Source organism: Pseudopodoces humilis, chromosome 21 (assembly GCF_049639895.1).
Source record: "Pseudopodoces humilis isolate 2021_Gansu_Grassland_sample_001 chromosome 21, ASM4963989v1, whole genome shotgun sequence".
In the NCBI taxonomy this organism is placed as follows: domain Eukaryota; kingdom Metazoa; phylum Chordata; class Aves; order Passeriformes; family Paridae; genus Pseudopodoces; species Pseudopodoces humilis.
Genome location: NC_142220.1, coordinates 6,042,941 through 6,058,505, shown reverse-complemented (window position 1 = coordinate 6,058,505; position 15,565 = coordinate 6,042,941). Strand labels below are relative to the sequence as shown.

The 15,565-nt window shown below is 46.1% G+C and overlaps 1 protein-coding gene across 2 annotated transcripts in view; it reads left to right on the top strand.

The window, feature by feature from the left end:
- Nucleotides 1–2,689: 2,689 nt before the first annotated feature.
- The window catches only part of ACSF2 (acyl-CoA synthetase family member 2), a 36,077-nt gene continuing 23,201 nt past the window's right edge, over nt 2,690–15,565 (top strand). For both annotated transcript variants that reach the window (XM_005526730.3, XM_088065474.1), the window contains exons 1-7: nt 2,690–3,014; nt 8,718–8,913; nt 10,249–10,377; nt 11,345–11,398; nt 13,878–13,996; nt 14,222–14,384; nt 14,788–14,883. In XM_005526730.3, the coding sequence (XP_005526787.2) occupies nt 2,926–3,014; nt 8,718–8,913; nt 10,249–10,377; nt 11,345–11,398; nt 13,878–13,996; nt 14,222–14,384; nt 14,788–14,883 (846 nt within the window). In that variant the 5' untranslated portion in view covers nt 2,690–2,925. The remainder of the gene's footprint in view (nt 3,015–8,717; nt 8,914–10,248; nt 10,378–11,344; nt 11,399–13,877; nt 13,997–14,221; nt 14,385–14,787; nt 14,884–15,565) is intronic.

Below are 15,565 nucleotides of genomic sequence, written 5' to 3'. Positions count from 1 at the left end.
GCACTCTCCTAATCCTCTGTAAAGAAAGTCAGTGAAAGAGATAGGAACTTGGGGCAGAGCCAAATTAGTGTTACCTGGTAATGGGATTACAGCAAGGAATTCACAATGCCATGAATTTCCTGACCTCTGTGCTATTTGTGATGTCTGGGACATTGCACTGCAGCACATCTACCCTGTGGATGGATTAGCTTGCTTTTTAAGCTGCCAGTGGATTTCTTCCAACACCCAGAAACCAGCATTAGCTCAGTTCTGAGGTAACTGAGGCCGCAGGAGTCTCTCCCAAAACAGCACGCAAGGATTTGCCTCACAGAAACTACACTAAAATCTGCCTGAGGTTGAGGTACTCCTGCCCAGGAGATTATGTGTCACTAGTGGACATGAAATAGAAGCGCAGATTCAATCACAGCAGCAGAGGTTTCATCCTAAGAAGGCAGAAGCCTTTATTTGGGGTTTTAAAGCCCCTTTTATAAAGTGTTCCGATACAGGTTTAACATGATTGGTAGAGGGAACAACACCTCTGTGGTCCCATTGGTGGAATAAGAGAAAACACTCAGGACATCTGTACAACATTGTTTTGAGAACCAAAAACCTATCTACAAAAACAGTCCTCGAGAGAAACATGTTCTCAGGTAACTTTCCTTTGGGAACAGATCAGCCGCTATCAGTCTGAAAACTCTCTCAGGCTCAGAAAATCATGTCCACAATTATGGAAGTTTTTCAGAGCATATTATTGTTCTTCCAAATGCGAGCAGAAATTACAGAGCCCTCATCTGAGAAGAGTGAGATCTGCTTATCCAAGAGTCTCCCCCCATCCCTCAGCTTTTCACAACAATGTTTGTTGTTGGAAGAAAGGGCCAGAGAAGACCTGCTCCAGGGGGTGGTGGGGAAGCCTCTCATTGCCAGGTGTCCAAGGGAGGCAGCTGGTTACTGATCCCCTCATTACCCTGAGCCAGTGAGGGATTCATGTGATGTGCTGTGCTGTTCTCTTCCATGGCTGGGAGGCACCAACTACAGTCCTGCTCTGGAGAACAAAACCCAGAGAGGCTCTGGGGGGGTCTGAGCAAGACCCCCTGCATCTCTGGGAAAGGTCTTTGGCCATGCAGCACTACAGAGACTGAAATCCGTGTTTACAAACAAATCCAAGAGCCTTTGGCTCCTAGCAAAAAACAAACAAGGGTGTAGATGGATTACAAAACTTACTACTTATTTGTGATTAACAGTTTTTAAAATCTTGATTAGAAAGGAATGATACCTAATGCAATGGTGTATGAAATGGTACTGCTTCAGGGGTCCTTTGCTTTGCTCTCAAACAAATATACCCAAATATCAGGGTGATATTAATTTCTGCATAATTCTTGGTTTAATTCTTTCTTTAACCAGGATTCACCCTCTGGGCTAATGATCATAATGTGGGAAGATCAAGCCAAAAGTCATCTTTATTTTTATTTATTACAGGTTTGCATCAATTTTTTTCCCTGTGGTTACAGGATACTGAGAGCTCTGACGCTCCATCAGCACAGAGTTGTTCTGGCCAAATGGTGGAAGGACAACTTTTGGCCACAGATGTCACACAGCTTTACATCCCCTGTGGGAATCCAGAAATTCACCTCACTGCTGAATTCAGTGGGACAGACTGGAAGAAGTATCTGTGCATGTAGGCTAGAAAGATTTTGAAACTCCACCAGACAGACAAAGCATAGCACAAGGTACATCTGCGCACTCTGCTAAGGGCTGCAAGAACATTAGCAAGGAGAAGGGAGTAGGAAATGCTGAGGGAAGTGGGATGAACATAGTAGATCTAATTGTGATGTAATGATCCTTACTGGGCCTGAGCTGGCCATGCCACTCCCAGACTCCTGGAAGATCTCTGTGACCCCTATGCAGCCAAGGCAAATTTTTCACATTTCAAGGAAAAAAATTCTCCCTTTCCCTAAGAAAGAAGACATTGTCACTGCGGCCACCAAAGAAATTCCTTGTTAACTAGATGCACATTGGGGAAAATTATTATAGTTTCTAAAAGCAAGTGTCAGCCTCTAGAGGTCTGGTGGCAGTATTTCACTCCATTACAATAACATTTTTGGCTTTGATGTCTGAGATTCACCGTTCTGAGGCTGATATTTATGCCCTTGTTCATCAGTATCATTGTGCTTGCCGTGATACAGATACCCTGTGTCACCTCTTCAGCATCAGGGCTGCTGCAGAGTTCAGCAGCACCACACTCCTTACCTAGTGCCTGCCCACGCCTCTGCGCTTAGGGGAGGGGGTCACAGCCTGCCCAGCCCTGGAGCAGCTCTGCAATTCCCAGCTGGTCTCTTCTCCCCCGCAGGGAGTGCCTAAAGGTGTTGGTGGGATGCTAAGTGATAACTCATTGAGGGGATAGGGCTGGAGGCCAGTTGGTGACCCACAGCGCTCAGGCACCAAGTGATACAAGTGGAGATGAGTGGAGGCAAATTATGGTGGTTGTCTTGCTCCCAAGTCCATCTCTACTCTTTGAGTGGAGGGACTTATTTGGGGTGTAAAAGTGTTTGGGTCAAGCTGATGGAACAGGCTGGGAAGAAGACATAGTAGGAATGTACAGAGAAGAAATTGTGGTGCACAGCTTGGGCTGGGGACAGGCAGAGGGTGGGGCAGGTGCCCAGCGAGACTCAGGGCGTTTCTCTGAGCCTCCAGTCCCTCTCAGGGACCGGGCAGGGCGGGCGCTTTCTCTGTTTCTCTGTTGTTTCTCTGTTTCTCGGTTCCGTTCCGCCCGGTGCGGAGGGTCCCGGGGCCGCGGGGAGCCGGGGCGGAGCGGGGCTGGGCGTGCCAGGGAGCGCAGCGCCCCCGACGGCCGAGCCGCGGAACGGGACAGAACGGGACGGGACAGAACGGCCCGAGCCGAGTCCCGCCGGGTGTTCGGCTGCTGCTGCTGCTGCTGCTGGTGAAGGAATGGCCACGGCCCGCCTGGCTGCACTGCCCCGCCACGGGCTTCAGCTCCTGCGGCGGGCGGGAGAGCGGCGGGGAGCCCCGCCGGGCAGGTAGGGATGCGCTGGGGAACCGGAGGTGCGGGCTGTAGGGGGTGCAGGGCTGTGGGGCTATAGGGGATGGGTAGCTGTAGGGGACTGGGGGCTATAAGGGATAGGAATTATCGGGGACAGGGGGCTGTAGGGGGCAGAGGGCTCTGGGGTTGGGGAGCTGCAGGGCACAGAGGCTGCAGAGGATGGAGAACCATGTGTGATGGGGGACGGGCTGTAGGGCAGCTGCGGAGCGCTGTGAGTGTCCAGCTAGGCCAGTAGCTGCTTGCACGGAGGGCATATTCACGTCAGTGTGTAACCCTTGGCTCCCCCTAACACCCCTCCAAAGTGGCAGAAGGCAGGCTGTACCCCCTGGATCTGCTTAGCCCCAGCTTGGGAGAGGGCCAGGGATGAACCTTGCACAGCAGGCGAACGGGAGTGAATGCATAGCAAGGGTTGAACTTTGTGCAGCAGTTCCATCCGGATTGCAGTGCTGCGTTCCGGAGCTGCAGGATCATGTCCGGAGAAGCTACAGATACCAGGAACCGGCATGGGACACCAACGAGACTCCTCAGGAAACATTTATTCAGCACAGGAACAAACTCAGATCCAGGGACAGAGAGCCCCGAACAGAGGCAGGGACAGAACCAGGAGTTCAAGGTCAGGGACCACTGGGAACACAACAAAGGAGAAACCCCAGGGGCTCAAACCAAATCAGAATTCCCTGGGCTGACGCCCCACGAGGGGTCTGGGGTGGAATTTCTTCCACAGAGCACATCCCCTGAGGCAGAGGTTGGAATTCCCTCTTGAAGGGTTTAAAGCCACACCTCTCACTTTAACAATGTTTATCTGAAACTAAATCTTTGCTTCCCTGGGCAGGGCTCACCTCACATTGCAGCAATGTGAAGTGTTTCAAATGGCTTCAGTGCTCTGATTTTTCCCTGTCCCGCTGTGGTCCCGCAGCCTCCTGCGTGCTGGGTGATGCGGCAGGTCCAGGACACCAAGAAGCTCTGGGGCTTGGGAAGCCAGGCCAGTTCTTTGTCTTGTTTTTCTTCAGTGCTGCCTCTTGGAGCAAGTTCATGTGAAAAAACAGCAACGGGAAGTGCTTGGCTCCGGGAAAGGCTCTGAAGTATTAGCTGATATTCAGAGTAATAATCACTGGGATAAATGGCTTCCAGTGAGCAATTCCAAGAACCAAGTCGGACATTGTTTTTGGTTTTTTTCCCCACAGACAGGGTTTAGGTGTTTTTTTTCAGCTGTTTGACATTAGGAGTGAGGTGGTTGAAGCCACTTCATCATATATGTGTGAAGATTGCCTTCTCAGAACCTGTTCTTAATAGGATCAGAAGGGAAGTGTGACAGAGTTCACTGCAGCTCACACCAGCCCAGAACTGAAACTGAGGAACAGGAACACAAAGTCCTTGGAGAAAGAGAGCACGTATTTAGAGATTAAACTCTAGTAATGTTATAAAAAATGTTTATTAAATTCTGCTCCTAGGCTTGTTTATCCTTTTGGCAGGGAGAGTGCAGAGGGCAGAGAGGTACAGTGGAAAGCAAAACCAGAAAGTTGCTGCAGGAGGAGTCTGAAACCCTGTGAACTTGGTCTCTCCTTAAACAACAACAACATTATTATTATTATCATTATTATTATTATTAATAATAATAATAATAATAATGATGAAAGTAGTAAGTATCTGGTCAATTCTTTAATCAACTGATTAAAGCAGAAAAGAGGACATAGTGGAGTTAATTTTTACCACCCTTTAATTGCAGTCATATTACAGAAAAGACCCAAAAGCTCTTGCTTTAGGAGAAAAGCTCCTCCTGGTAGATGCCCATGAGCAAAGGAACTGGCAGAGCCTGTGAACTTCCCCAAGTATGAACTCTGTATTTGGGACAGTTCCCAAACTCTAGGAAGGCAGGGTATTTCCTGCAGGTGCAGAGGTGATGGTACCACAGGGCAGGTCAGTGTCCTTCACACTGCAAAGGGGACAGGAGGTCCTTGTTTTCTCTCTCATCTCTTTTGATAATTTCTGTAGAGACTAGTAAAGAGTTGAAGGTGAAAACAGAGCTGGTTATCATATGTCAACAACTCCAGGCTGTCAATTGGGCTCCTCAGAGAAGAATACAAACAGCTCCTAGGATTGGTCCAGAGTGCTTCCTTCAATCTGGTAATTTCTGCTTCCTCCCATCAAGCAGGAGAGCTCTGGGATTGCTGGGATTTGGCTGCTCTCCTGCCTTTTACAGGAAAGAGGAGGAGGATGCATTTTCCCCATATCTCTGATGTCTCTCTGTTGAGCTGTACTGCTGAACTCAAGGGTTCCAAAGTTTTGCAGGAGCAGCCTGTGGATGAAGCTGGCTCATTTGCAGGCTCTCTTGCGCTTGGCATGTGCTCTCCAAAAGTTGTGGTTTACAGTCTGTGCTGACACCCAAGAGCAAGCAGAATTTTATTTGCTCTCCTTTGGCTGAGTCAGGGAAATGAGAGCTGGTGTAATATCAGACCACTGGTCTTGTTTTATCACCAGCAGCACCAGATGCTTTGTAGGAAGAGGTGAAGGGTGAATTACTTGTTTTTTCTGTAGCAAAGGTGAATACAGAGATTATTTATAAATCCTTTGGACCCTTTCTTTCTATAGGTCTCTTAATACATTCTCTCAGACCAGATCCATACACTTGCTGCTGGCTGTAGGCAGGAGGGAAACCAGCCTTATGTGATTTCGAGCATGATGCTGCTGATTAGGAACATATCTTGTGTCTGCCTCCTTCACTCCACTCCTGACCCCCTGTCTCGGTTTTGGAACACTCCCAGTGCTTCCAACAGGCTGCTTGCTATGTTTTATCTCACACCTTTCACTTCTGCCACTGTTGAAGTGATACAGAAATGCTGAAGCACATGTGAATGTCAGACCAGAATTTGAGGAGCTAAGACTTGGTGGCAGCTGAGAATTTTTCTTTAATGCATTCGAAGAAATTTTGTGGGTTAGTGCTTTGAGAGGAGTCAGTGACTCTGGGTTATGAGCGTGAGATATCTTAGCCTTCTTAACCTCTAATTTCAGTGCTGCTGATGCTTTCATTTGAAAATGTGAATGCTTGGGACCTCTGAGAGCAAGCTGTGTTCACAGTGCGAAATACAGCAGTATTTTCTCAGTATTTTCAAGCACGTGGCTTTGTAATGATATCTTTTACTGCTCTTTGATGCACTTTCATTCTCATGTTTGGGGGTAGGGAGGAAACCAAGCCACAAAACCTTCAGCTTTGTGCCTTCTTGCATTTAGTGTAAAAGTCAGGTTCTGAAAAGTCAGTGAACCCCTTTGGCAATTCAGGTCTTGAAAATATTGACACAGTAAGCCCAGAGAGCCTGATCTTTGTATGTGTAATGCTTTGCCAAGACATGACAGTGTAAGATACTCCCCTTTTCACTGGCAATGCAGCGTTGTGCAAGTACCTGTTTGAAGGCCAACTGCGGAGAGCAAGAGACTGTTTCAGCTGGACACTTTGGATTCCGATTGAATTTTCTCAATCTGAATTTTGTAGTATTTCTTCCCCTCTCCAGTCTCTTTTTGTGATGGTCTTTTGTTTATTTTTCCCAGTGCTGAGCCTGCTTGGCTCCCAGTGCCCCCTGAGATGGTGCTGGAGGGAAGAGTTCTTGTGCAACCAGGTCAACAGCTGCTCCCTGCCTGCTCCAGCCCTTCGTGGGCAGGGATTTTAGGGATGGGTTCTGCTGACACTGGAGATTATTTGGCTTGAGGGAGATGTGAGTGTGGCTGGCCCCATTAAGCGTTTTAACAAACAGCCTGAGGGTTCCTCCTTGCCCTCACCCTTGTGAGCTGTGACAGGGGACAGGGACTTCTCCAGTCACTGTTTCAACAAGCAAGTGGCTGTGGGTGGCTGCACTGGCTCTTACTGCTCTCCTTGGAGCATTCATCCTTCCCTTGCTTTAGGGAGAGTTTTTTCTACCTTTTATTTTATAGAGCCTGTGTTTATAAAAGCCTTTCTTCAGAGCTTTCTTTCATGTCCTCGTTTATCTACATGCTTTGCCCAAGAGTGTTCTAGCAATAAAAGGTAGTTCAGTTTAGCACTTGTCCTCCCTCCTCCTCAAGCAGCCTTACAGCCTTGATGTGAGTTGCCCAAGAGCTCGGTGAGAAGGAATGTCTGAACAGAGCCTGTGGGAGTTCACACAACCCTCCCTCTGCCGAAAAGCAATGGGGGGAAAAGGGTCAGGTCATGTCTCTTGGAGCAGTACTCCCCCTATGGTAAAATCTAGTTTTTTGTTCTCTGGACACTGCCTTTCACTCCATGTAGGTGGTAACTCCATGCTCAGGCTTGGTTCTTGTGGGCAGGAAAGCAAATCTTTTGTGGCAGTAACACCAAGTCTTTGCAGAATATTGATCCCCTAGGAGATGGGTGTTTAGGCTGAGCTATTTTTTCTCTTTAAGGCAGAGATTTCCCCGTTATACACTGAATTGTACTGTGCTATACGCCCCACAAGTGTCCCTTAGCCCTGTCCCTCCTGGGTTGTCTCCTGATGTTGGAATGGAGGAGCTGAAGTCGTGGAGGAAGGCAGAGAGGGAATGAGGAGGGACAGAGAACATGGGGAGCTGCCTGGGTGGTGGGAGGTGGCTGCTGGAGCAGAGAGAGGCTTGTAGGAGATGGAGAGAAAAACCAGGCTAGGAACTGCAGCACTCAGATGGTCAGGAGCTGTGGTTTGAGGGAAGATTGCTGCATTTCCACCAATGATCAGACCTCAGGGAAAGCTTCAATGATTTTTAAATTATTTTCCCTATTGTTCTGACCATGTCTTCTCATTGCTGCTTCTCATGACTCATTGGCCTCCCCCTTGGCCTCCAGCACAACATCTCAGTGCTTCTACCCTGCCTGGTTTGCACTTCTCAATCCCATCCCTGCTTTTCTCCTCCCCACTTGTCCCAGATTTGCAGGGGGCCATCTCCTCCCTGCCCTGGTATTGCCTCCACATTTCTCCCCCCTCATCTCTCTGGCAGCTCCTCGTTTTATTGATGTTGTTTCAGTCCCATAAACTCTTTGCATTCCAGCTGTCAGAGATAGAACATGTACAATTCTTTGCTGTTGTTAACACAGACCATTCCTTTGCAGGCACCTCAGCTTCTCTGAACTCTTCTAAACAGTTTTCATTCTGCAGGATTAGACTCTGCTGATTGTTTTGGAGACTGACCTCTTTAATTCTCCGTTCTCATTTGTTTGCTCTTTTCAGAGAGTTTGGAGAATTTATCTACAAAGACGTTTGGTTGTGTTACTTCATAGCTATTTATACTTTTTAATGTTTCAGAAGGACCAAACCCAGTCCCTCTCTCAGTGAACTGCAGAGCCCATGTTCTGTCCAGCCATGCTGACATGTCTGTGTAGTTTTCAGTGCAGGTGAATGATGGTAGGACCATGCTGTGCCAGTTCTGCAGGGCTGGTGCAGGATGGAGGCTCTGCCTGTTTTGCCTGGTGGTATAGACAGTGTGTGTGCCCTGGGGGTACCAAGGTTGTCCATGTGCCCCAAGCCACTGCATAAGCTTTCTAAGTCCTCTTGGAAATCAGGAAATCTTCCTGATTCTGACCCCCTGAAAGAGCTGCCTGTGGTTCCCACTGGTGGAGGAATGTGCATCAGGTATTCCCAATGTTATCAGCAGGCTGATAATTCCTCCAGATGGGGAGAACTGTATTGACAGGTTATATTAAATAGCCTCTTCTTTTCTTTCCCAGTGCCCTGCACACAAGGATGCCCTTCTTGTCCCCCAAGGTGACCAACAGCTACATCCAGGGACCTACAGACATTCCCCTTCTTGACAAAACCATGGGCCAGTGCCTGGAGGAGACGGTGGAGCGCTTTCCTGACCGCGAGGCCGTGGTCTTCTGCTGGGATGGGGTTCGGAAGACGTTTGCTCAGCTCAAAGAGGAGGTGAGTGCCTTATTCACCCCTCAGGTGAGTGGACAGAAGCAGGTATGATGGAGAAATGGGAAACAGTTTCATTGCTCAGCTCAGGGCTGAGATGAGTTGTATGTGGACCTTTATCCTGGTGCAGAGGGAACAGCACGTTTCCAGCACACACCGATGGGTGTGCTGCCTTCATCCTCCTCAGAGCCTTGAGATGAAAGGGAGGAAGTGGCATATGCAAAATGCTAATATCCCATAATGAACATTCATACTTAAAAATTATCACACTTATCTGATGGGTTATGATCTGAGTCATGGTGTTTTTATCTGCTGGAGTAGATTCCACCTTCTGGATTAGTCACTCTGGTTATCAGAGGTACTGAGTGTGGGCAAGATCTTTATCCAAGCATGAAGGCAATGAAGAAAAGTCAAGGACTAGGGCTCAATATCACATTCACAGATGTGTGTGGGTGTGTGCATATACAAATATATGTTTCTCTGTTTTTGGAATGGAGGCACTAACTACCTGGAAAGTTTCTAATAAATGTGTTATATGATCTTTGATAGGAAATTACTGTTTGGTGGGGTTTTAGGCTTACTATGGTTTTGGTCACATTGATTCACATAAACAAGATTAGCTGTGTTCACCCTGATTTTAAGAAGTAGGCTGTAATTCAGAACTAAATGAAATTGTTCCTCAAATTCCTATCTCCTACAAGGCAGATTTTATAAATTTGAGAACTTAACAAAACTATAAAAGCCTTCCTGAATGCCTCAGAGTATTTATACATACATTTGTGTACCTGAAACACACTTACCATCCTGCAAAATAAGGTAGTTGTTAATGTAGTGGCTGAGTTAACAAATCAGAGAATCATTAATGTTAGAAAATGTTTCAAAGACTGAGTCCAGCCTTTGGCCAGTCACAATGCTGTCAAGTAGGTCAGAGTGCTGAGTTCAACATCCAATTGTTTCTTTAATGCCTCCAGAGCTGGATCTGATCCAACAGTGTGGATGGGCCCAGCATATGGGGAAGGCTTGGTCCTAAGTGGAATTGATGAGGAACTTAGCAATAAATAGTCTTTGGGCAAGAAATAACTTACAACAACATAATTGCCTATTTTGATTTCCTTCCTGCTTTGTTGTATTGTTCCAGGTTTGTTATTTTTATGCCTACAGTCAACCTGATGAGCAGGGGCTGTTCTGTGCTCCAGGCTCAGAAGCTGCTGCAGCCATGGGCTGATGGCCTGTTCTGGGAAGATACAGTCTGTTGATGATGCTTTTTCTCCAGAAAGCAGTGCCTGGAGACCAATATCCCCCACTGCATCCTGTGTGTGATGCTCTTGTTGTATTTTTCAGGTGGACCAAGCAGCAGCTGGACTTCTGGCCCTTGGTCTGAGGAAGGGAGACCGGCTGGGAATGTGGGGACCCAATAAATATGAGTGGGTTCTCATGCAGTTTGCAACTGCCCAGGCAGGAATCATCCTGGTAAGAAGTTTGCTGTGTCTAGGTTTTAGCAGTCTATTGGGAAAGGAAACAAAGAAGCAATAGGAAATACTGGAGAATAAAGTTTGTTTGTCCCTTTTTTCCATGCTCCCATGACCTGGCATGTCATCTATAGCTGTATCAAGTATTTAAGGAAGATCTGTGCAGCTCTCTCCATCTTTGTCCTCCACGCTGTAGGGAAGCAGGCTGCAGAGGGAGGAGCAGCAAAAAAGTATTTGCAACAGCTGTTAATAGGAGAGGTGCTTTTCACTACAGGACCATTTTTATATGGGACACTGCTGTCCTAACCATTTATCAGCTGGTTAGATCCCTTTGAAATGTGTTGCTGCATGGAACAAAGTCACTTAAAAATCTAGTCCAGGCTGCATATCCCTAAAAGCCAATTTTCATTTGATAGCATGACCAAAACACACCATTTTTAGGCAGTGCACTGTTTGAGGTCTGTACACTGCCTTCTGCTGCATTTCCTCCATCCTGGTTCATTCCAGTGTCTGCAGGAGGAGGGTGGAAGAGTGTGGCTCGGTAGGAACCTGTGGGTGAACTTAACTCCAGTGGCCACTCTGTGGAGAGCTGGGTAGAAGAAGGTGTTATCATGGTTGTCCATCAAGAAACCTGACTTGCACAAGAGTTTTGATCTAGTTTAGTGGATTGGATCAACTAAATCAACTGGATCAACTCCTGTGGGACAGGAGGTCTGGTTTCTGTTCCTGAAGCTCCGTTCTTTCTATGTGACCTCACATAAATCTCTTTTCCAATTGTTTTCTTCCACACAAACACAGAATTCAGATATATTTTCTGTGAATGTGGATTCCCTGTTGTGTTAGTTCTGTGTTGGAGGAGAGGCTCTGAGTGTGGCTTAACCCTGGAGGAACTTTTCTATTGGAATCTGTGCTAGGGGGAGGGTGTTCAAGGGAAGAAGGTGATCAGATTCTTGTTTCTGGCTCTTCAGGTATCTGTGAATCCAGCCTACCAGGCCTCTGAGCTGGAGTTCGTGCTCAGGCAGGTTCGTATGGCATGAGCTGTCTGTTGAAGGGGATTGGTGGGGATGTGGTGCAGATGAGCTGCTTAAGATTTGGGTGTATGGGAAGAGCTGGCTGGAGAGCAGGGCTGGTGCTGGATGTGTGGAAGGGATGAAGCTGCAATTCAGTGGCTGCATTTCTTGCTGTTCCCTGTGGCTGCCCCCCTGCTGTATCCTTCTCATCCCTCTCTCTCTGCTAAGAGCTAGTTACTGCCAGTACTACCCCAAACCAACCACCCCTGTCAGCAATCATTTACCAGAGAATGAGAGAAAAAATGCAGGACTTGATATCTCCTCTTTGCCCCTCCTGCTCAGGGCAAAAATCACCACCTGTGATCTCAGCCTTGAAAGCAGAACCTCAGAAAGGACCAGTCTACTTGATTTCTCCTTCTCAGGTCTCCTTCTCAAGTCTGAGGCCTTGGATTTAAGCTGATTTAAGTCCTAGGCATTGCCACTGTTTAACATCTCTCTGCTGTCTGATCCTGCCACCATGCCACTTTGAATACCTGCCTGGGTTTGGGTGTGTGACGTGCAGAGCACTGATCAATTTAAACTGCTCAGGGTCCCTTGCTCAAATAATGAGGAATTCAGGTTATTGAACATTTGATGGGTAAAAATTAAGATTAAGCAGCTAATTTTTTCACTGTGGTTTATTCAGCTATAAAGGCTGATATTAGAAGAGAGGGAGCCACTTCTGAATGTTCCCAGCACCATCCAAGTTAGTTTCACCTAGAAAGTGGATAATGTTTAGCAAATTAATTTTGTATCAGTAACTTTGTAATGAGTTGTTTGGCTGCAATTTGAATTCTTGTTTAATCCATTATTTAATCCCCTCAGCAGTCCTGCTGGTCACTCCTGTTCTCATGCACTGGTTGAACCCAGTGCTGCAGTGGAGCATCAACTCTTCCAGGGTGGGTGTCCTTGGGCTTCTTTCTCTACTGGAATGTGCAACTCAGTTCTTCCCTTTTTCCCCAGCAAGGCTTTGGTATTCCTTTTCATCTCCTCTGATTTTCTCCTATGATGTAATCTGGAATGTTGGAGTAAGAGCAGGAATGTGCTTCAGCTCCACTGGGAATTGCTCCTGTCTTGCCCTTCCAGATTTGCCAGCATTCCCAGCTTTATGATGCACCTTCGACACTGGGATCTCTGGAGTTCCTCACCAGAGGATTTGTTTGTGTTTGTTTATTTGTATAACAAAATTTCTGAAGACTTTAGGACTTTTCCTGTTGGATCCTGTCTATCTGTGCAGTCCAATTGGTATATATGGAAATATGTGTGGAATAACCATTTCTTGGAGACATACTGTATTTCCAGGGCTTTGTAGAAGCAAACTGATGATGAGTTTTCATAGTTTACATTCTTTGAAGACATGTCTGCTGCCATTTATGTTGAGACCAAGTGGAAGAAGCACAACCAGAGACTCTTATCTTGTACAGCATCATCCCTTCAATCAGCCTTCCTCTCCCCACATAGCATCTGTTTTTCAGAGCTGGTTCAACCAGAATTGTAGTTTGAAGGAATTAGTAGTAAAAAGTTGCAGAGGCCCAAAACAGCCTCAGTCCCCTGGGTTCTGGCCAGCCTGTTCCAGAAAATAGAGCAAATGTTGATCTTCCTTTCTGACAAAGCCCAGAGGGTACTTAAAAATAATTTATTGGCATAGCCTTTCCTTATTTCCCAGACTCTGGGAAAATAATGAGAACAGCTGAGTAAATAATTTATGTAATTAAGCTTATTGGACACAAATGCATATTTTGGAAGATGAAAACAGTTTGCAAATCTGGGGCAAATTCAGCAAATCTCTGCTGCTGAAAAAGAAAAACAAGTTCTTGGAGTAATTAAGGTGTTTTGTTTTGGGATTATGTAAATGTAAGGGTTGAATGAAAAATGTTTTCATTTTCAAAATAGCTAGTGCTTTAAAAGAGGTGGAAAAATCTTAGATAAAGGAACACCTCAAAAATTCCACAAAAATATCTTGGCTTGATCTTAGAGGCAGATTTTAGAAATCCTTGTTTTTCCAAATTTCCTCAAAAATCCTCATTCCAGATCAACACAAATTAATTTAACTGTATTTATTTATTCATATTTTGGGACTGGGCTTTTTGTTAGAGATGAGACTCATAATCTGAAAAATCAGTTGTTTGCCTTGTGCTCACAATGAAGGGTGCTGATTCCAGGCAAGGAGGGAACCTTAGACTGCAGCTCTGCTTTCTTGACCAGCAAAAATCATCCTGAATCCAGCACTGAGGAGGAGAAAAAGCACAGCTGGATCCAGGCTTGGGATGCTGGGTGTGCAGTGACAGCACTGCACAGCACTGCTTTTGGAGGGTTTTAGGAATGCACAGCTGTAATGGCTAATTTGCTTTAGTCATTGGAGCCTGTTCTGGTGTTGGTGGTGGCTGCTCTTTGTCATGTCCTGACCATCAACCCAACATGACTTTTCATGAATTTCTGTCTCCCTTCACAGGTTGGCTGTAAGGCACTGGTGTTCCCCACTCAATTTAAAACACAGAAATACTATGATATTCTAAAGCAGTCATGTCCTGAGCTAGAAAAATCCAGTCCAGGGGGAATAAAGAGCAAAAGGTGAGTTAGGAACATCTTGTGTCTTTGCACTGACCTCACGGGCATGTCCTGCCTTGTGTCCCCTCAGCTGCACAACACAGGCTTTGCTGAAGAAGGACCCACAGGACATCTCTTCTGAAGAGAACAAGTTAGGCTGGCCCAGAGGTTTGCCCTGACCAATGTGCACCTGTCTGGGCACTTTTCTCCTTGTCCTGTTATTGTTGATGATATTTTTCTCTCTGCCAGGCTACCTGACTTATCCATTGTTATCATGTGCGACTCTAAGCTGCCTGGCACCTTCCACATGCACGAAGTGATGCAGGCTGGGGACAGCAGCCATGTGAAGCAGCTCAGGGCTGTGCAGCAGTCCCTGTCCTGCAATGAGCCCATCAACATCCAGTTCACTTCAGTAGGTGCCCTGCCAGCTCCGTGCCCTGGGGTTGGTTCCTCACTGGGGACACGGGGACAGATGTGTGCAATGCCACACATGACATTTTCTTCCTATTTCCCTCTGAGACCAAGCTTCAAGCTTCTGCAGTAGGATGGAAAAACTGTTCTAGCATTTCCTCTTCTTCCTTTTCTTTTTACTCAACCCTTTGTCAAGAGCTGATGGAGACAGTGCCAAGTGAATTCTGTTCAGCTGAAATTGGGAAATTTTTTGGGATTCAGGTGCTGTTAAAGAAGTAAAAACAGTCTCCCAGGTCTGATAGGAGAAAAAGGTGCAAGATCACCCCAGAGACTGCCTGGGGAATCACCCTTGAGTTCATCCTCAGAAAAGGTGGTGTTATTGCATAATTCCCTGTGTCTTCCAGGGGACAACGGGAAGTCCCAAAGGAGCCACCCTGTCCCACAGGAACGTTGTGAATAATGCCTACCTGGTTGGTCTGAGGCTGGGCATCACAGACCAGGTGGGTTTGGTGGGAACAGAGAGAACACCTGTGGAAAATGCTGGTGTTCACTTGGTGGAAGGGCAGGATGTTTTGCTGCAAATGACATTGAGGGATGTTAATGCATAACATTTTGCATTTCAGTGGAGTTCATTGATTTTTCAGTTTCATGTGAAGCTTTTTTTTTTAGGCAAAAAAGGTTATCTTTTTGTGGGGGAAAAACATGAAATTAATCACTTTTTGTTTTGGTGAATACTCATTTCAGATAATTACAAGACTCTGGATGTTAGCTTTGTATTCTGTTGAATGAGGTTTTAATTTGATTTACATCACTTCATTTCATGTCATATTTACAGTCTTATATCTTTTATCAGGGTATGACCTCTCTTTTTGTGGTTTCTTTTAAAAATTGTTAAAGACAAATATTTTCTTTTGAAGTTCTGAAGTACTAATTCCTGATGTATCCAGAGAATAGATGAGTTGTTTCAGTCAGGCTTCAGAGCCTTTGGTGATTCATAAAAAACAAAGTAAAATGAATAGCATGTGCCAAGTCCTGCATATTTCATGCCTCTCACAGCATTCCTGTTCATCTCTTGTGGCACATAATGTATAAGCAATACCAGACCAAGGAGTCTAGCAAAGAAGAGACATTGCAAAATTATAGGATGAAATACTGACATAAAAAACTTCCCAAGCTAATTTT